Source organism: Dermacentor andersoni, chromosome 11 (genome assembly GCF_023375885.2).
Source record: "Dermacentor andersoni chromosome 11, qqDerAnde1_hic_scaffold, whole genome shotgun sequence".
NCBI classification, from domain to species: Eukaryota; Metazoa; Arthropoda; class Arachnida; order Ixodida; family Ixodidae; genus Dermacentor; species Dermacentor andersoni.
The window spans coordinates 66,220,377-66,244,592 of NC_092824.1; the positions used below are offsets into that span (position 1 = coordinate 66,220,377).

Below are 24,216 nucleotides of genomic sequence, written 5' to 3' on the forward strand. Positions count from 1 at the left end.
GTACTAATTGCGTAATAATTTTTTAAGGAACAGGCTCCCTCAGAGTTATCCAGAACGAATTAAAGGAAATTAAGAAAAACATCGTGATCGAGCTAGTGCCTTATCTGCCGCGCTCCGGCCGAAGTAACACGTCGCGTTTGGTGTCAGTTGGAAACAAGCTGTGACAGTTGTTGTCTTAGCGTAGATAATGTGCACAGATGTTTTCTTTTTCGCCACAGGACCTATCCCCACAAAAGCGAATTGACAAGGTCAGTCAAAGGATGAAAGGTGCGATTTGTTTCGACCCAGTCGCCATGTCTTCATTTAATGAGCAGAATTTAAACATGATCCTTGCCTTGGGATCTGCAAATTGCAACTATATATATATATAGGTAGTAGTGACTGCAGTGACGGGCCCGGTACTTTAACATCAGCACTAAAGTGATGGGGCGCGTCACTTTAACAACAACACTGTAGCGACGGGGCCGTCACTATAACGATGTCGGTATTGGAGGCATAGAATTACATACAACTAGAGGGACGAGGACTTCTGGAGTCTTCATCTGTCGGAAGCGCCTCCTTTGCGTAGTCTGAGGGATAACGCAGCGTGCTCCGCATAACTTTGGCTATCGGCGCGAAATAAAGATACTACGTGGGAGCCCTCCTGGGCATTTTCGCAAGTACTCTCGAAATGACAGATGTATTTTACATTTAAAATAATAATCTTGGACAAACAGAAAGCATATAATGGTTTACACACGCTATCTCTTTACCTACTACGTGCAGTAAGCTGGGACATCGCGCGCGGTCGCCGCAATCCATTCCCCCGAACCGTTTTCTTGCGTGAATGGTAGGCAATCGCTGAGAAAAAAACTATGTGAAATATGTTCTTATAGTGAGCTGTCTGTGTAACCAAATGGAGCAAAGCAGAATGAAGCTTCAATGCAGCGATCGCACGCGTTCGCGGTGGCCGACTGCGCGTCTGCATGCATGTCCGCGCACAATGTTTCGCTTTTGCTGCGAGCGCGTTTTCGCACCTTGCCATGAGCTTAATGCCGCGGCATATGAGCACTTGACAGTACGCAAGCAACCATTGTTACATGGACACTATCAGAGCGGTTAAAAAATAAGTTCGTTATAGCTAGGCTTCGACGCCTACGGCGACTTGCGATGTGCCATCGCGACGATTCAGTCTTTTATTTTTATTTTCTTCTAAAATCTTGCAAGCTTCAATATAATTGCTTCTCAAGTTGCGTGTCACTGTATGTTTATCGGTCTTCTAAGCGAGCAATTACCAGCTGCTTCTTTTTCTTAATCCAGTACAATATTCATTGTCTGGTGCTACATAAGCATGAGCATATGTCATGCCTTTCTTTAACTTGCTTTTTACCGTTCCCTTTTCATTCTAGTGAACTTTCTTTCTCACTTTATTTATTATTATCATAATAGGTGTTACAGTGCATACGCAAAAAACTGTTGGACCCAATAGACGCAGGCTAGTGGATGGGTCCGGATATGCAAAGTATGATAGATATTCGGTGCAAGCATAGGGGGATAATACAGGGTGTGAATGCAACACATTAGCACATTAAAAACAGAAAGAAATAATTTCTTTACGGCATGCATAAAAATTATCACCAGTTACACAAAGTATCAAGCCGCTAACAACAGAACGCCAAGCAAAAATACAGGCACAAAATCAGTGGTTTATAGCTAATAAATAGTGCTTTGCCGAAATTTTGTCTTAATTTTGCCTTAACTCCAACAAATTCAAGTAGTCTTTTGCCATGTACATTAGGTACAGGAGGCAGCTTGAAATTACCAGCGGCAGTACTTCTTGTAGCACGTGAGGATGAAAGAAATTTGGACACAGGGAGATGATGATTACGTTTCACAACATTGTTTACGTAGCTAGTGCTCAGTGGCTGTGGTGTTGGGCTGCTGAGCACGAGGTCGCGGGATCGAATCCCGGCCACGGCGGCCGCATTTCGATGGGGGCGAAATGCGAAAACACCCGTGCGCTTATATTTAGGTGCACGTTAAAGAACCCCAGGTGGTCGAAATTTCCGGAGTCCTCCACTACGGCGTGCCTTATAATCAGAAAGTGGTTTCGGCACGTAAAACCCCATAATTTAATTTTGTTTACGTAGCTAGCTGTATTATGGTCACGCATAAGATCGAATGACGATATGTTTAGTTGATTTAGTTGATGACATCAAGGGCAACATAGGGGTAATTACTAGTTCCCACCTGCGGCGAGTTGGTTTTCCATCCACTTTAATTTCCATTAATTTATCGTTTCTTTATTTCATTTATTAAGCACAAGTAATTTCCCCTAGGTTGTCCTTGGTGTCAGTGTTTGTTGGCTTCTTATGATATGACTAATAAAAATCGGGCCCCTCAGTTAACCCCCTTTCTTCTCAGCCAGATAATAAGTGTGATAGAGAAATGAGAGGAAGGAATAGCCGCGAAACCTACTGTTGGTGCTCTTTCCATACCATTATCAAGGTGATACGCTGTCCCTTCGGGTTTGCGACAGGCAGTGCAGTTGCATTTAATCAGCTTATTTGAAAGCGCTGCTTTAGGATGCGGGTAGGAGCGCGCTCACGCGATATTTTTCAAACTTCGTCCGGTTTTTTGCCAGTAGGAAAAAATTGTAACCAATTAGTACGTCGCCATCGCAGTTAGATGCCATTTTGGAGTGCCTACATATGCCTCATTGACACTTTGAAAATTAGGGCAGTACTTCTCGAGTAAAATAATTAATTGCAACGACCGAATTCAATCTCAATAACGATAGAATTCCTGGCGGTTACACCACTCTACTGGAAACAATATGCACTAGGTCTTCTTCGACTAACGCAACTGCTCCTTATTTAAGTCTTGGTGCATGATAGTTGGGGCACCCTGTATAAATCACTCAGTAACCGAAATGAAGCCAAGCCGGATTCACTGGAAATCAGAATCAACAGCAATCATGTGCAGCAGCTCTTATGTCCGGACTCACAGATGAAAGAAGAAGAGAGAGAGATAGGCTGCAGTTGCGCCGGAAAGGCGAAGCAGTATTAGTGATAGCCAAGTATGCGACAGTTACACGATCTAAGATTGAACCACCGAGAGGACTCAGGCTGTGAAATTGAACGGTCTCCTACTATGAAGTATTCCATATACTCGCATAACGGCGTCACTTCAGCGCTCAATTCTTCGAGGTCACACGAAATTTCTTCTCGTGCAAGAACGATATATATATATACATATATATGTTGTGAAGAAGAAGACGCGCCTCGCGACTCAGACACATCGCCAACGCGCGGCTCGGCTCCGCTCGCGCTGTTGATTACTGTCGCCTTTTTTGGACAGTGCTTCGAGCTGTCTCGCCGTTCCCGGTCGCTGCGCTTTTGCCTTAGGAGCCGCCAATAAACCTCTTCTCAATTGGTGGAGGTGCTGGGTACTCAAACCCCGTCGCTTGTAACCCTGGAGCTGCGATCAAGAACGCTATCGCCCGCCATGACCGACAGCTCATCCCAAACGGCGCCGACGCCACAGTCCGTCACTTGCACCGGCGTTGCACGACAACGCGACCCCAAGATCTTCAGCGGTGCAGACGACGAAGACGTAGAAGACTGGTTGGCGTCATATGAACGGGTGAGCGCGCACAACAAGTGGGATGATCCAGCGAAGTTAACCCACGTCATCTTTTATCTCGCTGGTGTTGCCCAACTCTGGTTTCACAACCACGAAAGTGACTTACCCACATGGTCCATCTTCAAGACAACCTTTACGGAAGTGTTCGGCCGACCCGCTGTTCGCAAGCTGCGCGCTGAACAACGCTTGCGCACCCGAGCACAGCAGACGGCAGAAACATTCACGAGCTACATTGAAGACATCGTGGACCTGTGTAAACGAGTCAACGCGGCAATGCCCGAAGCTGAGCGAATTCGCCATATACTGAAGGGCATCGATGACGGCGCTTTCCAGATGCTTCTAGCCAGGAATCCGCGCACTGTGTCCGAAGTCGTCAGCCTATGCCAAAGTTATGATGAGTTACGGAAGCAACGCGCTTCGACTCGGCGTGCTCTGGGCAGCGACGACTTGGTGGCAAGCCTTGACAGCATGTACGACCCATGCTCGTTACTTCAGCGGGTCAAGGACTTCGTGCGTGAGGAAGTTGCCCGCCAACTTTCTTTAGTCCCCTTCACTCAGGAGCCCACCTCCCATCTTCCAAACACGCTCCGCACTCTCATTTCCGAAGAGGTCGCCCAACTTGTCCCTTCTGCACACCATCAGCCGCCTGCTGCCGCGAATCTCAACTCTACGCGAGCAGTGCAGCCTGTCGCCACGCCTCTCACCTATGCGCAGCCAGTCCTGCCTGTGGCCGCGCCTCTTACGTACGCGCAGGCAGTACGCAGGACTCCACAGGCGTCTTTCACGACCCAGTCCCAACCGCTGCCACCGGAAGCCCATGCTACATCTTGGACCGCACCGCGAGCTAATCCTTGGAGGACACCTGACAATCGACCCATCTGTTATTCTTGCTGCACTCCCGGACACGTCGCCCGATATTGCCGCCGTCGCCCTCAAGCGTTCGGCGACGCCTCGCGGCCCTTCCAGTACGGCAGCCAGCCATTTCGCCAATACGCCGCTCCTTCCCCCCAACCGTACGCTCGTGCTGACATCCCAGAATTTCCTTCGCGTCGCTCGCCATCCCCTCGCCGACGCTCGCTCTCCCCAATGCGTCGGCGACCCGCACCAACTGACCAGGAAAACTGAACGTCGCAGTTCAAGAGGCAAGAACTGCGCCCCATTCGAACTCTCAAAGTCCTCGCGCCTCTCCTGCTAACGTGGTCGAAATTTGTGTAGAAGGTGTTCCTGCATTCGCTCTTGTGGATACCGGCGCAGCCGTTTCTGTGATAGCCGCCAAACTGTGCCGTTCGCTGCGCAAGGTAACCACGCCGCTTTCTGGACTGTCGCTTCGTACGGCAAGCGCGCAGCACGTCACTCCGCACGCAGCCTGTACTGTACGTGTGCTTATTCACGGCATTGTTTACATCGTCGAGTGTATTGTTCTTCCCACCTGCTCGCATGACGTCATCCTCGGATGGGACTTCTTATCCAGTCATAAAGCCGTGATCGACTGCGCACGCGCCGAAGTTGAATTTTCTCCTTGTGACGCACCCTTGGACGAAGATTGCGACCGCCCTTCTAAACTTACCGTGCGCGAGGTAATTGAGCCACTGTCACCACCTGAAGACTTGCGCCGGCGTGGACGTGACATTGTCCACGTCTCGCGTCTCAAGCCCTACCACGACCCTCTGCCTCCTGATTTTTAAGGCGCCAGGATGGCTCTTTTTGTCCGGGGGGAGATTGTGAAGAAGAAGACGCGCCTCGCGACTCAGACACATCGCCAACGCGCGGCTCGGCTCCGCTCGCGCTGTTGATTACTGTCGCCTTTTTTGGACAGTGCTTCGAGCTGTCTCGCCGTTCCCGGTCGCTGCGCTTTTGCCTTAGGAGCCGCCAATAAACCTCTTCTCAATGTATATATCCTAGTCACCCTAGTCAACTTAGTGCTGACGCACCTGTGTAGCAGCCAAACATATTTTTCGCACAAAAAAAACTTTTGACAAATTTTTATAGATTTCGATACAAGATCATGCAAATCGTTGAGGAAGGTAGGTTTTACGGAAAAGTTAACGAGGGTTTTCATAAAGATCAGAGAGCGGGAGACCATAGAAAGATTGTGATTGTGAATGCGCGCACTCTCATCCACAGGGCCACCATTTGTTCGAAGAATCCCGACCCGTTTCCTCCGGACAATACGCCCCGGGACGTCTGCAGGGCCGGATCACCTCGACCCATTTCTCAACTCACTGGCTGCAATCTAATATCGCCTCTATTGACAAGTTGCACGGCGTTACCAGGTCCACTGCAGTGTGGAAGGTACAGTGCAATATTCTTTATGCATCCTTATTTTACTTTAGCCTCTTTAATGTGTCTTGTCCATTCTTCCCGCTTTCCTTCCCTTTTTTCTTTGTGCTAGAGTGCTATCCTTCGAACTCATCGATGAGTCCTCAGTATGCGAATAAACTGCCTATGTGCTCCTATTGCTTTATTTGTGCTTTTAATCAACTGCAAGACGAAAGTTGCGCTCTATTCGCTCAAGTCTAGTAGCATCGTGAATACATTGGGATGTGAAGAACCACTTCATATCAATGGTGAAAACGGAAGTTCCTCATTCGAGATCTATTGTAAAAATATTCTACATTCAATTAGTTTTGCATCTGACACTATTCGATTCGTATTTCGTTTTGAATATTACTGCTCACCCCCCACTGAAAGTCAAATACAAGCAAAATAGTGAGGAACGAGAATGGTGGTGGGTGTTAAGATTGTCCCGAAAATGTAGCAGGCGCCCATCGTGCTCATTCATAGCTGGTGCAATGGCTGCCTGTGATCTGGTGCGCTCTTAGCATTCTGTGATGCTACTTTTCAGAGGCATATATTTTAATAGCCGGAAACAACTTGAGCTCACGTTGTTGTCGAAGGGGCTATAGAAATCCGGACAAGAAAAGTCGATGTAGGAGAAGTACGGGAGCACTTCACGTCGCTTGCCGTGGTAGATAATGCGACCCGTCGATATGACGGCCACTGAAAGAAGAAAAAGAAACTAGTGACGCATTACTTGACTTTTTTGTTTAGCCAATTGGTTAGATGCAAACTATGAAAGCACTTAGTATCCATCCAAATATTCATGGCTGCTTGCGTCACTCAACTACACTTCGCAATTAGTACTAGATTTAATACTGCAGGCAATCTACATATACTGTTTCCCTTGCATGTGCTGCAAGAAAAGTCTAAAATTACATTTACGAGGAAACTGCTCGTCGGCAAACCTGACATGGTAAGCAAAAGTTATAGTGACATCTAGGGAAGGCTTCATATCTACAAGATCTCTGGTGCATCGAAGCACCAAGAGCAGATCGAATCACTATCCATACTAGGGTATTCGCCGCTCTGAGGGAGATTGTTTCACAGACAGAAAAGTCTAATGACATGAAGTCTTTTGATAAATTCGTCCAACTGTATTTAATTGTTTTAATCGTAGCCGCAGCCTTATCTGTGCAGGTCATGGAGTCAACTTTCTTTGCCCATTCGCCAACACAGTTCGCAGTATATCACATGTTTCGTACTGGTTGTGCTATGGAACCCTAATGATGATTGCACAAGTTTAGGATACTCATGAGAAGCACAAACCTAAAGGTGAAGCTTTTCCGCACCAGGTTTTATATAGACCCACATCGCACCATTTGTCAGTCAATGTAGTACCGTAGTGGTTATTCCTTGCTCACTGAAATAAATGAATAAAGGAATGAAGAAGACGACATTACTGCTGACTGCAGTAAATGTTTGGCGCAGTCAATGAATCAATGAGCTCAGGAATACACGTAGGCTGCGATTCTCACTGTGGCTTTGGTATTACTCTCAGGTCTTCCTGGCTGCTGGAGAGCGCGGTGAACAGCATCTGCTGCCGCACGCTCAAGTCAGGCCACCGGTGCCAGTTGCGAGCAACGTAGGCGACACAGCGCTCCAGCTTTACCTGTGACATGAGCAGTCCGGGATGTCTCCGCGCAGCCGGCTACTCGACTTTGGATGTCGGTTGGCCAGGATGTCCAGCAGGGTGGAACTTTCTTGCTCTGCCTGTTAAAGTGCTAAGCTATATTGTTTAAGTGGCTCGGCCGCTCATATGCTCAGATATGTCCGTTTTGCTACATTTGGACATCATTTTATGTCAGCGAAGCGCCGTTTCCACAATATTTCAAGCTAATAATGAATCATCTGTGGCTGTTAATGTCCACGCAAACATATGCACCGCTTTGGTTATTCTCACGTGCAACGCTGTGCTCTAAGACTTATTGAATATGCGGAATATCGAAATAATGTGTAAGACGGGTACAATAAGTGATATTTCAGTGCGGAAATCAGTGACGATAGACTCCAAGGCCGCCGCGTTAGCAGGTGGAACTGTCCGCGCGTTTAACCGCCACAATGTTGGCACAACTGCGTGCTTAGTCTTGCTCATCCAGTATTCGGTGAGGGCGACACGGCTTCCAGGTGCGACACTTCTCCCCGAGGGAGCCAATCACGCACAACCAACATGGGTGAGAGTGCAGAAATCAAAAGGTGGAAGCTCCGGCACCTTTCCGAACCGTTTCCAGTGGCATGCTGCAGGGGGCACCGCAGCAAAGTGAAAAAGGCGGAGTAGTTAAGAGAGCATGCTCTAAACCACTTTTGTGAGCTAGACATTTTCGAAATAATCCTCAGCTTTAAATAATTCAGCATCGTCATGATTATCAGCATCATCATCAGCCTGTTTTATGTCCACTATAGAACGAAGGCCTCTCCCTGCGATCTCCTGTTGCCCCTGTCCTGCGCCAACCTCTGGTAACGTGCGCCTTCGAATTTCCTAATTTCACCATCCCACCTATTCTTCAGCCGTCCTCGACTGCGTTTCCCTTGGCACCCATTCTGTAATCCAAATGGTCAACTGGTTATCTAACCTGTGCATAACATGACCGGCCCAGCTGCATTCTTTTTCTTTTTATGCCATAGAATATCGGCTCTTTCTGTTTACTCTCTGATCCACACCACTCTCGTCCTGTCTCTAAACGTTAGGCCTACCATTCTTCGTTCCATCGCTCTTTGTGCGGTCCTTGTTTTCGAATTTCTTTGTCAGTCTCCAACTTTATGCCCCATATGTTAACAACGGTAGTATGCACTGATTGTACACCTTTCTTTTTAATGATAATGCTTAGCTTTCAGACAGGATCCTACAATGTCTGCATGCGCTCCAACCCATTTTTATTCTTCTTCAAGTTTCCTTCTCATGATCAGAATCTCCTGTGAATAATGGACCTAGGTAAACGTACTCATTCACAGGCTCTTAGAGGCTGACTGGCGATCCTAAACTCCTGTTCCCTTGCCCGGCTATTATTCATTGTCTTTGTATTCTGCATATTAATATGACGCCCCACTATTACACTCTCTCTGTTAAGGTCCTCAATCATTTGTTGCAACTCGTCCCCAGTGTTGCTGAACAGGACAATATAATCTGCAAATTGAAGGTTGCTGAGATATTCGGTGGTGATCCTCCCTCTTAAGCACTCTTCCAACACTTCTTCCAAGCACGCAGTGAATTGCATTGGAGAGATTGTCTCCTTGTCTGACCCCTTTCTTTGTGGGTACCTTCCTACTTGTGGAGAATTAAGGTAGCTGTGGAATGTCTGTGTATATTTTCCAACGTATTTACGTAAGCGCCTTGTACAGGGTGGTCCCTTATGAAAGAGAACACACGAGCGCGTGGCCCGTGCTCTGCGGAGGCTGCTTAGAGCGCCAGCAAGTGGCAGCAAGGAGAATTTGCAGTATGGACGGCGACAATTCTGATATTAAAGCAGGAGGATGCCTGGAATCGATATCGGAACGAGACGAAGAGAAAAGGAATCGCCCAGGAAACAGACGAACAGCGCGCCGAACGACTGGCGAAACGCCGCAACATAGCTAGACAACCAGACTAACCTGGACTTGCAATCAAGATTAACGAAGGCTAACCATGCAATCCTTATCTTTCACTACGTATATCCTGGCATAGCCGAGCTAGGCCACTGCCAATTTTTCGGCGCACCGAAAAGGAATTTTCTTCTTGTACTAAAAAATTAAAGGTGTACATTTTCACTATGCAGTGTCTTTTACCTTTTGTTGTGTAAGCCATCATATTCGAGCGAACTTAATATAACACCCGGCGCCGTTTGTTGTTTCCTATCGGTACATTTCACTTTTCCTTTTAGTACGATGCCCTCACGTAAGTGTTAATGTGCACAGGGAATAAAACTACCAGGAATAACACACGTTAATTAGAGTGGTGGTCTTTGTGCGCCAAAGTACACCTCAAAGAAGAGCGCAGAGTGATGCATGATTTTTGCGACATAAGATATCGCCTCGAAAGGTCACTGAAATTGTAGCTGAACCCAAGTTTTCTATTTGCAAGAAAGGCCATATATATCTCGCGCAAGGTGCCTCAGGTGGATCAAAGTGAGGAATAACGGCGCGGCAAATAACCGTCGGCATTGATTGCACCGCGTCGAATATTTGTTGCGGACGCTGAAGCGATTCTTCTTTAAAAAGACAGAAAGATCGAATAACAAATAAAATTTTCTTCATATTATCTTTTATTTGCCGAAAAACAGTTATTAACCAGCGGAAGTTCCATTTCTTGAATTTCGCGCCAGAATCGCAGTGCCGGTAACTCAATGTGACGTCGATTACGTATTTTCGCGTTTAAGCAGCTATTTGCGCATAGAATGTTATCAAGGGAGAATAGAAATCCTTGGTTCTATTAAAGCCATACGCGTATCCTATAATCGGTAAACGGATTTCCCTACTTAAGATAATTCGTTTTCGGTACTACACCAGGCACCATGCGCGACAGCCCTCCTGCAAATAGAAAGCTTGGGTTCGGTTGCATGCAATTTCAGGGAACTTTCAGCCCCGAACAGCCGCTGTAAAGAAACTGCTCGCCGCAAGATTGAGCTAGAATTGATATTGCGGGTGTGCCATCTAATCGCTCATGTTGAAAGCATACTGTCTCTCTCTATAAACCACGAACATTGCCTGGAGGTACATTAGATGTATTAGGAGATTCAACACCTCCATTACAGGTTGAGGTTATGTTAGTTTACGTGAAAATAACATTGATGGTACTGCCAAAAAGTCCTCTTTTTTTTTTTACGTTGAAAAGACGTTACATAAATGTCTCTGCTGGATATTCGTTACATTTTTTGGATATTAGGCTGAAATGCGTTATAACCGCGCGTTAACAAGATGAGATTTTGTACATTCACATTACTGTGTGGGAACAGTTCAGCATATTGTTCTTGACTGACCGTAAATAGAACGGAAAATTTCAATAACATTTCTGAGAAATAAAAACTCGCGACACCGCCTGGCGCATCAGGGCTTTTGCATATTGCTTGCTATGTTGAATATTATGTCCTCAGTAGGCACTATGTGACAGGTGCAATGGGGAGAACGCCACACAGCAAGATCAGATACTTCGCATGAACGCATAAGTGCTCACGCACGTCCGCGACGCGGGCATGCAGAGTCCTTATTCTTCAGGGCCTCACACCTGGTACAAGTATATTATTGAATTAGCTCGCATTTCAAGAGTAAGTTGAACGCGGAAATAGAAGAGTAGATGCAAACATGATAGTCATGAACTATAATTGGAGCAAGTGAAAAAACATGTTTGTAGTAGGGAAACTGAAAAAAAAAAAAAACGCTTCTGGGAGGACTACTCGTGTGGTCGAAAGAGCTTTGTCAGGTCCTTACAAAATACATTGGACGTCAGGTGATATGCATATATATATATATATATATATATATATATATATATATATATATATATAATGTGTGTGTGTGTGTGAGGAAATCTTTGCAAAAAAACAAATATAATAATGATTGATTAATATTTAAATCGAAATTTGTTTTCGACGTTGTGACCGGCCGAACACCGGCCTGTATCAAAAGTAAATTTCCCCTAATATTTTACCAGTTGCAAGAAACACTTATTTTTCAATTATATATATATATATATATATATATGGCCGAACTTTACGAACTTTAGGTGATACTGTTCAAACGGTGTGCACCAATAAAATATACCTACCTGTTGGTGCTTGAGTGATATCCTATGTACATCCGCAATACGTTGTCTGGTAGCCTAACAATCACGTAGATATATAGGTCCTATAAACAGCCAAGCTTTTTCTTATAAAAACGGCACATACGCGAGACGTAACATGTACGCGACTTCAAAACGTTGACGTTTGGATCAATAATAGACGTTGAAGAGACGCTCGTGGTTCACAGGGACAATGAGGTAGATTTCTGAGTTAACCATCTGCCATTACAAAGTTACGTGCTTACAAATTGATGACAGAAAGAATTAGACCAACTTGAGGGCCACATATATATTCAATCGGAACGACAGCTTCCTCTGTCGGGAATCACGCTTCGAAACATCAGTGTGCTAAAGAGGCTAGAAAGGTTCTCTAACCTTCTAGCCTCTATAAGTGCGCTGTCCCGCGAAGTCTTTCCTCTGTCGGTCGTCAGGTAAACTACCACCTGATTATCCGGCGGAAGCTGAAGCGGCTGCCACCAGCGGGCGTCGCGGAGCGCACGGTGTACCGCTCGTAGCGGCCGTCATCGGCAGTGCTGTACCTCGAGTCTACCCTAGTGTACACGACGTCGACGCTCACGTCGGGGCGCTCGTCCCGACCATCCGACAGGAGGCCGTAGACGTAGCAGCACACCACCGAGACGAACACCGCCATCGCCACGATCGTCTGCGAGGGCGGACAATCGGGCCACTGGTCCGGAAGCCTGTCGCTCACGCAGTGCGCGGCACCGAGGAAGCTCCGTACGATGGCTTCGTACCACGGAGCAGACGTCCCGTACACCGCCGTCGCGTTGGACATGCTTGGCCGTCTGGTCTCCTCCTGCGCCCAAAGTTTCTGGTCTTCGTTGCAATTGGGGGAGGGGGGGGGTATCCTTTCCGTGACACGCACTATAAGCGATTCCGAATGATCTCCGCTCACCTGACACGCATCACCGGGGTGCGTTTTCGAAAGTCACGCCGAGCTCTCCACTCGTGACACTGACGGAGTGCAGGCGTGAGTCTGAACGTTCGCGTGGTCGCGGAACAAAGCGTCCTTCGAGAATCTGTACGCAACGCGTTTCGAGCATGCAGTCTCTCGGGCGAGTTTGTCTGCCGCAGCGTCCCTATTGTTGTGACAAGCGCTCACGCACTTGTGAGAGCGAGAAGGCGACAATCGGGAAAGCGTCAGCTCCGTCGGTTCTTTCAGGCGTTGGCATTATAACGGAGAAGTAGAAACGTTGAAGCTAGCCGGCGATTTGGCAGAGCTGTTCAACGTAGACGCTGATAGACGAAGATCGGACGTGTACCGTCTCGCTAGCGTGGAGTCGGCTGCATGTCCCGGTGGGATCGCTTCAAGCCAGCCCGAAGCATTCGTTCGCAGCTGGCATCCCAACTCTGCTCGGCCCGATGTCACACCCGGGCGCACTGAACTCTGTCGCCTGGCCGGTTGCCTCGCACGGGAAGCGAGGACGATGGAGCCGGTCACGACGTCAAAACGCACGATCGCACGCTTTTCCCATGCAATGGGGACGGCTCGGGCAACATGATTTTTTTTGTTCTTCCCTGGAGAAGGACGATTTACCTTTTAAGCAATAATGTCGCCGGCCGCGCTCGGTATCATCGCGCTCAATTCGAAGACGCCATCTTGATGGTGATGATGAGCCTTACACGTGGCACATGGCCCACAATGAGGGATGGGTTAAAGATCGCGTGGTTGTGGGAAAAGCAAATAATTTAATTGTGATAGAGAGCGAATAGGGTAGGAAGGATGACGCGCTGCCGGTTTTCCCAAGCAGGTGTGACAAAAATGAAAGAATCTCTAGCGTAATCAGGCACTGCCAATTCGGCGAGCTGTCGGCTCAGGTTAAAAAAAACAAACAAAGGAAAGCGTCCCCCTCCCCCCCTTAAAATATCTGCGGAGCATAAATTTAATACTAGGTAGACACAGGGTAAACGAGAAGAAAGGGGTTAACCGAGGGGCCCGATTTTTATTAGTCATATCACAAGAAGCCAACAAACAGACACCAAGCACAACATAGGGGACAATTCCAAGGACAACGTATGTTGTCCTTGGTTTTTATTATTCACTGTATGGCCAAGTGCGTTTCGTTGCAGCACTGTAGAGTGGATTCAGAAACGACCGATCCAATCCTTTGTGGCGATCTTTTTTTTTGGCGTTTAAAGGAAGCCCGCGAAATATGAAATAAAACCATGTGACTGCGCTCGTGCGCTATCGCATTGCAGCGCTCTCGACCTTGTGTCGAGCTTATCGCTTATCAGGGACGACGGCACTTCCTTTATCTGTGCCACCGTCAAAGATGCTCACGCACTGTGAAGCCGATGCCTGGAGCTGCTCACTTCGCCATGGTCCGCGCGCGGTCCTTTCGCACGAAGCACGGTTGAAGAGCGCTGCAATACGACAGCGCATAAGCGCAGTCACGTGACTTTACTTCATATTTCGCGGGATTTCTTTAAACGCTGAAAAAAAAATATCACGCAGCATGTACAGTCGCGGACAGAATATTATGGACCATGAAATCTAAGAAAAAGCTGAATATCTCCACAACCTCACAACGCAATCTGGTATTTGCATTTTGGACCTCGACTAGAATATGCTAACAACGTTATCGCGGGCAGTTTTACTGATTACTGCTACAGGCTGCTCGGGAATTAAACGTTTTCGGAGATCCCGTGGTCCATTTTATTCTGTCCGCGACTGTACATTGCCACAAGAAATTGCATCGGTTGTTTCTGAATTCTCTCTACAGGTACACAACGAAATGCCATTGAGTCTAAAGTGAATGTTTAAAAAATTGCATATTTCAACTTGGTTAATAAACTAATTCAGCAGAATATGAAAAATGCTCTAAGGAGCGCCATATGATGGCAAGCCATATGCCGCTGGTTTCATTCAGCTGCGGCTAACCACTTTTCTGAAAGTTACAGAGCGATCCTGGTTCCTCTGAATGAACCAAATGCACCTGCGTGTTTCATGTACTTCCATGTTCCATGTCCTCCTTGGCCGCCATTTTGCATTGTCTAGAGTCCCTCTCATTTTGCCCTCAGAAACATGCTGAAGAAAAGGCGATCAGCGTCTTCTGCCTCATTTAGCAGCGGGAGACAAACTTAGACTGAACCGTGACATTCCAATTGTGCACATGGGTGTAAACACTAGTGTGAATTACTCCCCTTCCTCCACTTCCCTCTGTATTGCAAACATCCTCCTTATTTGGCAAGTATATAATTCCTTTTTAATGTATTTGAATATTTTATTGCATTTCTCGCATAATTAAACAACATCTGGGACTAAAATAATAGGTTCGCCACCAGAAACAATGCAAAAAAAAATGTTTCGCTGAAGGAAATCGGCCATGGAAAGTTTGTTTTGCCAGGTGCCGCTGTAATGCCACATGTTCTTTTCAGTTTAAATGTGACAAGCGTTGTGACAGCTATGTCACTGCACAATATGTGCTTGCGATACTAGGTGTTCGAGCATCTTGAATGTTGCAGCCACGTGTACAAAGATGGGATTTTCCTATCAGAGTGTAGCGATTGCTAACTTCAGCGGGCTTGTCAAGGAAATCTAGAATGTACAACACTGTTATGGAATAGGGGACATCATGATAACTGATCGAGTTGATTTGACAACCTATGAATGTGTTCACGGCTAGTGCATTTACAACATTTAAAGGGTAACAACATAAAATTTTAGTTCCGTTCGTTTTGCTTCATTAGATAGCCGCTGGCTCTGTAGTAGTGGTATGAGGTCTCGATTTCACAAATGTACGACAAACCATGAATTCTACCATTGTTTAATGCATCAAACTGAAAACATGCGCTGAATGTAGTGCGGCTGTGGGCTGTTGACCGGAGGTTCTCAAAGCATCATGAAAATTGGGGTTGTGGATTTGTGGTTATGTGATATCATTGCCATGTGGGTGATGCAGTGGTCACCACTGCACCGTGAGTGCCTCGCCAAAAGACGAGATAACAGGGGGAAGAGGAGCCGACGAGGACATGGCCCATTCAAAGGGAAGCAGCAGCAGAAAAACTAAGCTTACCTCGCGTCAAATGCAAAGTAGTACAGAGCAAAAAAGGAAAGAATTGCAGATGCGGTGCATACTCAGTTTTCAGTGACAGCCATTACATGACTTGCGACTACTGCATGAGGTGGTGTTACTAGACCAGGCTCACTGATGCGTGCGTCAGTTGTTTGTGACACTGCCTGACAACTACTTCCAATTTCATTTTTTTGATGTAATGAGATGCTCTTGTCAGTACAACCTATGTAGTGAAGATGTACTGGTTTTGGCACACATTTTTGAACTGGCCGCATTGATGACAATACTATAAATTATTTATTGCACGTTTGAGAAATTCTGCCGCCATACCGTCGTTATGAAGTCAGCTGCTATATAATAAGCCATAAAAAGCAAGATAAAAATTTTTGTCAGTATTTCTTTAGATTCCGAGGGTATGAGTTTGCCCAAATAAACGGTTCGCTGAACTTCCTGCTTCGAGTTTTCGCTGCCACTACACCTTGACAACATAATTTGGCTGATTTCATTATATAAAAGCTCAGTGATCTTAGCCGCTTACCCAACTTTGTTGGCACTATGTATTTGTGGCAGAGCGATGCTTTCTCCATGTGAGCCTCTGACTCAAAGCAGCAAGTAAAGTCAAACAGAACATGACTACCTAGATTGCTGGCACAGTGCAGGAAAAACTGTTTAAGTGACTCTGTTCATCTCAGGCGATCTGAATTATGAGACAACTATAGGGCCTCTTCACTCGCAATATTTTGCTGCACCGGAGTTGTTAGTTGGCATGAAGAAAATGTTGAAGCTTCCCAAAGAGCAACTTGACATTCTAGGTTAATCCAATGGTTGTTTTTCGTGTCCCTTTAAATGTTTTTTACATGGTATAGCTTCTACTGCAGCGAGCAGATCAGATGGAAATTCTCCTCACAACACAAGGCACCAAAGAATTGGTGTACGGCAATGACTCATGATTTTACAATGTTTGTTAGCTATATGAAAGCCACAAACACACAAAAAGAGGAACTTGCTTTGTAAGGCTGCAGTATCCTATAGTTATGTACACTTTTTAAGCAGTATTATGATATTTGAGCTATACAAGCAGGAGGTGTATTTTCTAACCATCCAATTCATTTTTTTTTCGCTTCATCATTGGCTCAGACGTAGCTTGTTATGCCTTCACTTTGATTGTTAGCACAGGAAAAAGAAAAAAAAAGAAAGTGGAAATTGGCACATGTTCATCATTGTCCAGAGATAAAAAGCAGTTCAATGCTTGATTAATGTCTGAACTAGTTTAAAGGGACACTAAAGGGAAATGTTAAGTCAAGCTAAAGTGATAGATGAGTGCTCGAGAATCTCTAAGGCATCAGTATTTTATTGCGAACAGAGCCTTAATAATCGAGCCATTGAGGTAAATGCAGGACATGGTTAGAGACTCCCCCAGGACATTTAAGTACTTGCCCGATGACAAAAGCATTCCTCAGTTAAATTCTGTCGCTAGTACTCAACCATTCGTTGCAAAAGCACACTTGTATTATAAGACGAAATAAAATGCTATGTGTCCATTTCTATTTCATTTTTGGAAAAAAGAACTAATTGAAATTACCCGGCGACACAGGCGGTCGAAACGTTCCGTTTTTGCTTGACTCTGTGCTGCCCACACTTTCGCGTTTCAGTAGTTTCATTCTTGTGTAGTGCTGCGTTGATTTTGCTGGCTCGCAAAACTCACACAAACTGCAAGTAGCAGCAAGGGCAAATCCACCGCTCTGTCTTTAAATCTGTCTTGGCTCAGTGCCGCCGTCTATCGGTGATTGTTTTACTCTCCCACAGCAACAAAGGGTGGTGATGGCATATGTAACATCACCACTCCCCCAATTGGGTGGCGGGAGATTTGAATTTCGAAAAAGGTATTCAGACCCTTGAGATGGATTTTTCTCGTAAACTAAGTCTTTTCTTGGCATGAAACAAGCGTTGTCAGGTTTCTGGAACGATATTTAAACAGTCCACGTTGACTTAGTATTTGCCTTTAGTGTCCCTTTGAGCATTAATGTATCTTGTTAAGCCAACTACGGTGCTATTGGTGTGCCTTGAGTGTGGTACATACTGCCAGTGTTTCCCAACTCACTCAAAGGTTAAAGCTCCATGCCTTAAGATAATTGTCAGGTGCAAGCGGTGAAAATCCACGATCTACAGAGCTTGCATAATAAATCGGTCTATGGTTGCAGCACACGCGGTACAACTTGTGCAAAACAAAATTTTAGATTCATCGCTTACAGTCACACGATTTGCAGTTACACGTAAGCACCATAAAGAAGTGCTGTACATTCTAAACAAATTTTCGGAACCCTAAAACATGCAGAAAATGAATAATCTCTAACTGCGACCTCTTGACAACAGACCTTTCAACATCAAAATGAGCTGGCGAAAAATTTATTTTACGCATTATTCTATAACAACACAGGTTATATGTAACACTTTATACACTGTCACCGCTGAAAGAAAAAGATATGGTAGTTGTTTGTGGGTGACAAATTTCTTAACATTAAGCAGACATCAAGAAAGCAGCCATTCTTGCAAGTTTTCTTGTCACACTGAAATGGCAGATGTGAACACTTCAAAGCTGAAAATGAAAGAATTTACATAATGCCATGTCACTGCTTCCAACATGCCTTTTTACAGTTCCTAACACCTATGACTAGCACATCCCACCAGTTCATCAGTTTGATAATATAAACACATGTTTCTAAGCACTTCTGTTTTTATAAACAACAATCATAAGCGCTGTGATCGGAACAGATTTTCACACCGCACAGCTTTTGCGACAGGTCCTCAATGCTCTCATGCTTGATGCCAGGGCTTCCTGTGACATCAAGTTTGCACAGAGTGCCACTCCCCAATGATCCCAGTGCATCTATGTCACTGTCTGTCAGACCACAGCAACCGATCCCAATCTCCGTAAGCTTGCACTTAACCTTTGACAGGAAACTAACCAGCAGTTCTCCTAGTCTGGCTACATCATTTGTGAAGCACCCAGAAAGGTCCAAAAGTTTTAAGGGATTCACATCTAGCACTGGCATTAGTGCAGTGAGTCTGTCACTGTTCAGAAGGTTGAACCCAATGTGAAGAGCTTCTAATGTTCTCAAGCCCTGCAGACAGGAGCCAGGGTCAGAGAGATCACAACATTCAATTCGCAAAACTGTCAGCTGAGGTACATGCATCAGCAGTGAGGCCAGCGCTGTGCCTCCATCACTTCCGATAGGATTGTAGCTCAAGTCCAGCTCCGTGCATGGCAGATCCACCTGTGCCTTCTGTAAAGTCTGAACAGCAGTGCTGAGGTAGCTCGGCCTGAAGCCTGTACAATTGAGTGAAAGACGATTGAGAGAGCGGAGTGTAGTGAGGCAGTCGCACAATGCTGTCGCCGCTGTGGGGGTCAAAACAGTACCCGAGATGTCAAGGGTGTGAAGCGGGTCTTGGTGTCTTAGGGCACGAAAGAAGAACTCCACGTTCTTGATGTTGAAGCACGGCATTGTGAAGTCTCCACTCTCAACACAGGGCTCTAGAACGGTTGCAAGGTTTATGCATGCCGACACATTTTTTCGCTCGCACTCGGAATGGTAACGCTCGGCCAGAGGAGGCAAATCCCAGGACTCCACCTGTCCGATGACTTCAGCGTGTGGCCCATGCATTAAGACGTCTATACAGTCCGACGGATCAAGCAACGCTCCATCGGGAAGTGTTATTCTAAGTATGGGTCGCGTGCCTTGGAAATCTTGGTACCGTTTCGAAGCTTCTGTTGCGAGCCATCCTACTGTCCTTTCAGAAGCTGTGCCCTTGGGTAACGGAACCAAGAAAAGTGTGTTGAGGATACGAACTCTAACTAAGAGATTACTTCCTGACGGTGCAGTCATGGCACCACTGGGAGAAGCCGAGGATGCAGTGAGAGTGTTACAGGCAGGATAACTTGTAGAAGGTGGTGCTGCGAACTCAACACTGTCGGCTGTGTCAACGACTTCTGTGCCATCACTGTCCTCAGTGATGCTCACCTCCTCCTCCTCCTCCTCCTCCTCCTCCTCGAGGCGCATGACTTTTGAGCAGAATGACTGCTCAGATGAACGGTTTCGTTTCCTTTTGGCAGGCAAGCCTGGTTCTGTCAGACATCTTGACTTAGACCTCGACTTTGGAAGGTCGTCTTCAAGCCAGTCGTCCATTTCAGTCACCAATGCAGGCAACTCTGCTTCTGCTGGGCGTCTGGACTTTGGCTGCGGTTTTGAAAGGTCATCTTCAAGCCAGTCGTCTGCTTCCCTTACCAGAGCAGGACCAACTTGTCCGCGTTTCAGGGACTGTGAAGATATCCACGGACGATCTTCACCAGCAGAACCCAACAATAAGCCGTCATTACTGCTTGTAGCATTCGCCTCTTTGAGCCGTAGTTCCACCTTCTGCAGGCATGCTTCTTCACTGGGGTTCATCGTCGACTGGTTGTCGTGTTTCCATTTACGAACAATGTCCAGTGGAGTGTCCCCTTCGGCTGTCCTCAGTGATGGGCGAGCTCCCTTCTCCAGTAAATATAATGCAACCTCGAAATGCCCATTTCCCAGGGCATCATGTAGTGGTGTGACACCTTTCATTCCAGGGCTACTTACATGCGCACCTGCTTCTACAAGGCACTTCACAATCTCTAGGTACCCGTAGTTTGCCGCCTCATGCAGAGGCTGCCACCCGCTGTAGTCCCGGATGTGCACTGAGTGGCCCATCCTAAGCAACTCTTTTACTTTTTTCAAAGAACCGTCGATGCAAGCCTTGTGGAGCTTTGTTTCCCCCTTTGTGTTGATCTTTTCCTCCAGCTTTTTCCTTGGCCTCCGTACAGTGTCACTGAATTCGGGGTCACTGTCGCTGGCGTCTGAGATGTCCTCTAGATCGATTTCAGACAAAGTGCCTGACTGCTGACTTTGGGTGGAGCTTTCAGTGTCATCTGCACCGGCTGCACGGAGCTGTTCTATCCTATCCTGAATATCACTGTCGGTGCTGCCCTGCACAGAGACCAGCTCCTCTAGGGACTCAAGCTCCAGAGCGAGCTTTCCTGCTGCTCGAGACAATGTAATAGCTTCTCGAATTGCATCCTGAACTTCTGGGGCTCTTTTACCACATGTCTTTTGAAGCATCCGAGCAATGCTCAGCTTTGTCGATGCCATCTCGTCAGGCTCGTCAGCTCTCAGGGAAAGTTCTAGGCGATAGTACTTGAGGGCCGAATCATATTCGCGGACATCACTGCATGTTTCTGCTAGGGAGACATAGAGATCAGCGAGCTTCTTTGAAGAGATGGCTTCTGGAGACAAGAGAGCTTCTTCTACGGCCATTTCATATTCCTTCAGGGCTGGCCGGGACAGCAAGCACTGCACCAAAGCATCACCAGCCTTTTCGTGAAGCCTGACACGTGTGGCAGGATCTGTTGTCTCCTTGAGGTCCAAATCCCATGTCCTCAGTGCCTGACTAAGCTTAACGCAAAGAATAGCACGCTCATGGTCCTCTTGTATGGGGCTCTTTTGCTGCATGGCACGCTTGAAGGTGACGCGGGCTTCGTCACGGTCTCCTGCCTGCAACATGGCTGCTCCTCGAAGTAGGTGTGCTTCACATTTGATATCCGGTCGCTTAGCTTCTCTACCAATGTCAAGCAGGCGTCCTGCCAGCGACAGTGCATTTTCCGAGTTTCCCTGCCTGAGATGGATGTTGGCCAGTGCTGAGAGACATCGACAAAGATCCTGTTTGGATTCGCGATGCTTCATAAACTGTACAAGCGCGAACTTAAAGCTCTCAACAGCTTTGGGGTCTTCCACTGCATCGTAAAGGAGGCCCATGTTGAGTAGCAGGCGGCCTTTCATGACAACCCTCTCTGGCTCACTCAAGGTATCTGCAAGGTTGTCTTCAACTATGCGCAACGACTTGAGGTACGCATTCTTAGCCTTGCTGATGAGCCGTTCGCTGGGTTTGGCTTCTGTCTGGTGCTGAACGAAGTAGCACTGCCCCAGTGTTGCCAGGGCACGCTGCTGTTCCACATATGATTCAGCCTTTTCAGCCAATGCTAGGTAGCTCTTGAGGTTGTCATGGGCTTCATTAAAGCGTTCCAGCTGCATAAGACACTCGCCCCGTCGCCGATGCACTTCGGCTTTGTCAAGTTGTGTCTGGTCTGGCAGCACCTCGCAGACTTGAAAAGCCTGCACAAACCAGCAGCATCCACCAGTTGCTCTGTTAGTGACACTAATAATGTGGCTAGTAATGGCCTATGTCTAGATCTGTGTCTGCTGCAATTCGGATACCTTTACACTAAGCACTATGTAATGCTGATATGTACAGTCACGAGTGACAGTTTATAGACCAATGATGCTGCTAAAATTATTGTCTTCTTTGAAGCCTGGGCGTGCCAGCTGAAATTGAGTGGCACAGTTTATGTGCTTAAACAACGCAATGTACTGAAGCAATTCCACCCTGCAGAGGCATGCTAGAAATTTTTATATATATATTTTTTGCTGATGCCGCGGTCTCCAAACTTTTGCTCGGGACTGTACATACTTGTGGTTCTATTAAAAAAAAAGTTCAAGCAACATGTGCCATTGAAATTGTTGTAACAAAGTTATAATGACAAATTATGTTCTCTAGATAACCAGAATTAAAACAGGATTGCACAAACCACTGAAATGTTAGAAACATTGGCCTTTAATATTTTCTGCACTACTTTGTGAAAGTAGTTGCTGCCATCGGCGACTCATATTGGTGTCAAATGGGCACTTTTGATCGTGATGAAGCATGACTGCGATACCATTCTTGATTGCAATTGGCTGCTTTGTGCAAGCTGCCTAAAGAAGCCAACCGTGATATATAAAAGTTGATTTTGGTCAGGTCCGATTTAAATTGCCCGTGTGACTGGAGTATTAAAGGACTTCTCATAGTATGTATCATCTCAATTTCCATGTACTACACTGCTGCTGTTCCCTGGTTTATGAAGCCGGTGGGGCTAGTCAAGCTGCAGTTATGCAGTTTCTTTTCTCCCCGACCATCGCAACTACACCGGAATGCAAATACACCAGCATGGCGAGTACTCTAATCTTTCTCGTGATTGGCTGTCACATTCACACTAACTATAAAAAATGTAAGAGTTGCAAGCTCGAGCATCACTGCTATCGTGATGTTAGCACATAGGGTGGGTCTATGTTTGATGAAAACTTGTCTCGTGTCCAGTAATGAGCCGCAAACTGAACTCTGGCTGGAGGGATCCCACATAACGATTATGTGGCCGCACCTGTTCGATTCTCGCAAACCTGGCTGTGACCAACACGAGATGGCAAGACATGCCTCCAGCTTGCCGTGCTTGCGATTCACCAACCTGGTGACCGTGAGGCAAGGCATTTGTGAATGCTCAGAGCTTGCTGACAAGATCACGCTGGTTTTGATTGCACGTACCTCATCAAACTCGGCCAGCGCGGCTTCGTAGTCTCCATGTTCACGCAGCGTGTCGCCTTTGTACAAGCAGAGGTCGTACAGGTTACGAAACTTGCCGTGCTTTTGCGCAAGACACTTGTCCTGGTCGATGCGACGGCACAGCGATGCAGAAGCGCTGCGGCCTCCCGGCATGATTGCGCTACGACACCGTTGGCGTTGCCAGTTGGTAGCAGTGCGCGATGGAAGCTTCAGTCGAGCTTCCTAGCACACTGACGCGTTTAGACGCCAAGTGACGCCGTCTCAACATACGGAATGTACGAAAACTTGAAGTGCGCACGGCAAGTCGGCTTCACACTCGGGTAGCGAACAGCCCCGCGATCGTTGCGATTGTAGTGCAGCTCTTGCTGTTGTGTAAGCACGTACAGTCGTGAACAGGCTTAGCGTAAACACGGGAGCGCGTGCCGCACTGTGCTACCAGCGACGCCTGCCGACGCGAACGTGAAGTTCTGCACATGTGCAGCGCGTTTGCGGCTTGAATATTTTACCACCGCGCGCATCGCGTCATGGGAAAGCGCCTTCGTCGTCTGCTATGTTGCGCGCCGGCTGCCGCACGTTTTATGATAAGGATCACGCCACCACCCAGCATGCTATGGGCAAATATATAAATGGAGACGGTGTTTCTGAACGTGCCACAGGTGACGACATACTGCCATGGCTATGGTTCCCGAGGAGCACAGGAGTGAAACTGTGCATCTTGCATATAAGGGGTGAACCCAACGTCCAATCGGAACATTTGTTAACAGGCCATTGAAAACCGTGAATAGAATAATTCAGGCTTTTAAGAATGAAGGACGCATCCGCAATACGACGGAGGATGAAGATGAAGAGCATAGATCGGAGGATGAAAATGCGGTAAATATCGCAGCGGTAGTCCAGCATCCTTTCCTAGCCGCTAGAGCAATTCGTGAAGCCTTAGACCTCGATGCTTCAGATTCTACAGTTCGCCGTCGATTGAAAGATGCAGGGTTTCGCAGTTGCATGGCAGTACGGAAACCA

At 46.8% G+C, this 24,216-nt stretch overlaps 2 protein-coding genes across 6 annotated transcripts in view; one reads left to right on the forward strand and one right to left on the reverse strand.

Moving 5' to 3' along the window:
• Nucleotides 1-24,216, forward strand: part of LOC126518369 (uncharacterized) — an 80,734-nt gene that overhangs the window by 31,825 nt on the left and 24,693 nt on the right. For all 5 annotated transcript variants that reach the window (XR_011891103.1, XR_011891102.1, XR_011891104.1 and 2 more), the window contains 2 exons: nt 5,749-5,916; nt 7,463-7,654. Coding sequence is in view for 2 of the 5 variants with exons in the window: in XM_072285550.1 (XP_072141651.1) it covers nt 7,595-7,654 (60 nt within the window). In the remaining 3 variants the exon portion in view is untranslated. The remainder of the gene's footprint in view (nt 1-5,748; nt 5,917-7,462; nt 7,655-24,216) is intronic.
• On the reverse strand, nt 18,141-23,578 carry LOC140214209 (tonsoku-like protein). The gene is made up of 2 exons (XM_072285572.1): nt 23,182-23,578; nt 18,141-21,938 (listed from the first exon to the last, which is right to left on the reverse strand). Exons 1-2 carry the CDS (start codon nt 23,350-23,352, stop codon nt 18,486-18,488), a joined length of 3,624 nt encoding a protein of 1,207 aa, XP_072141673.1. The 5' UTR covers nt 23,353-23,578; the 3' UTR covers nt 18,141-18,485.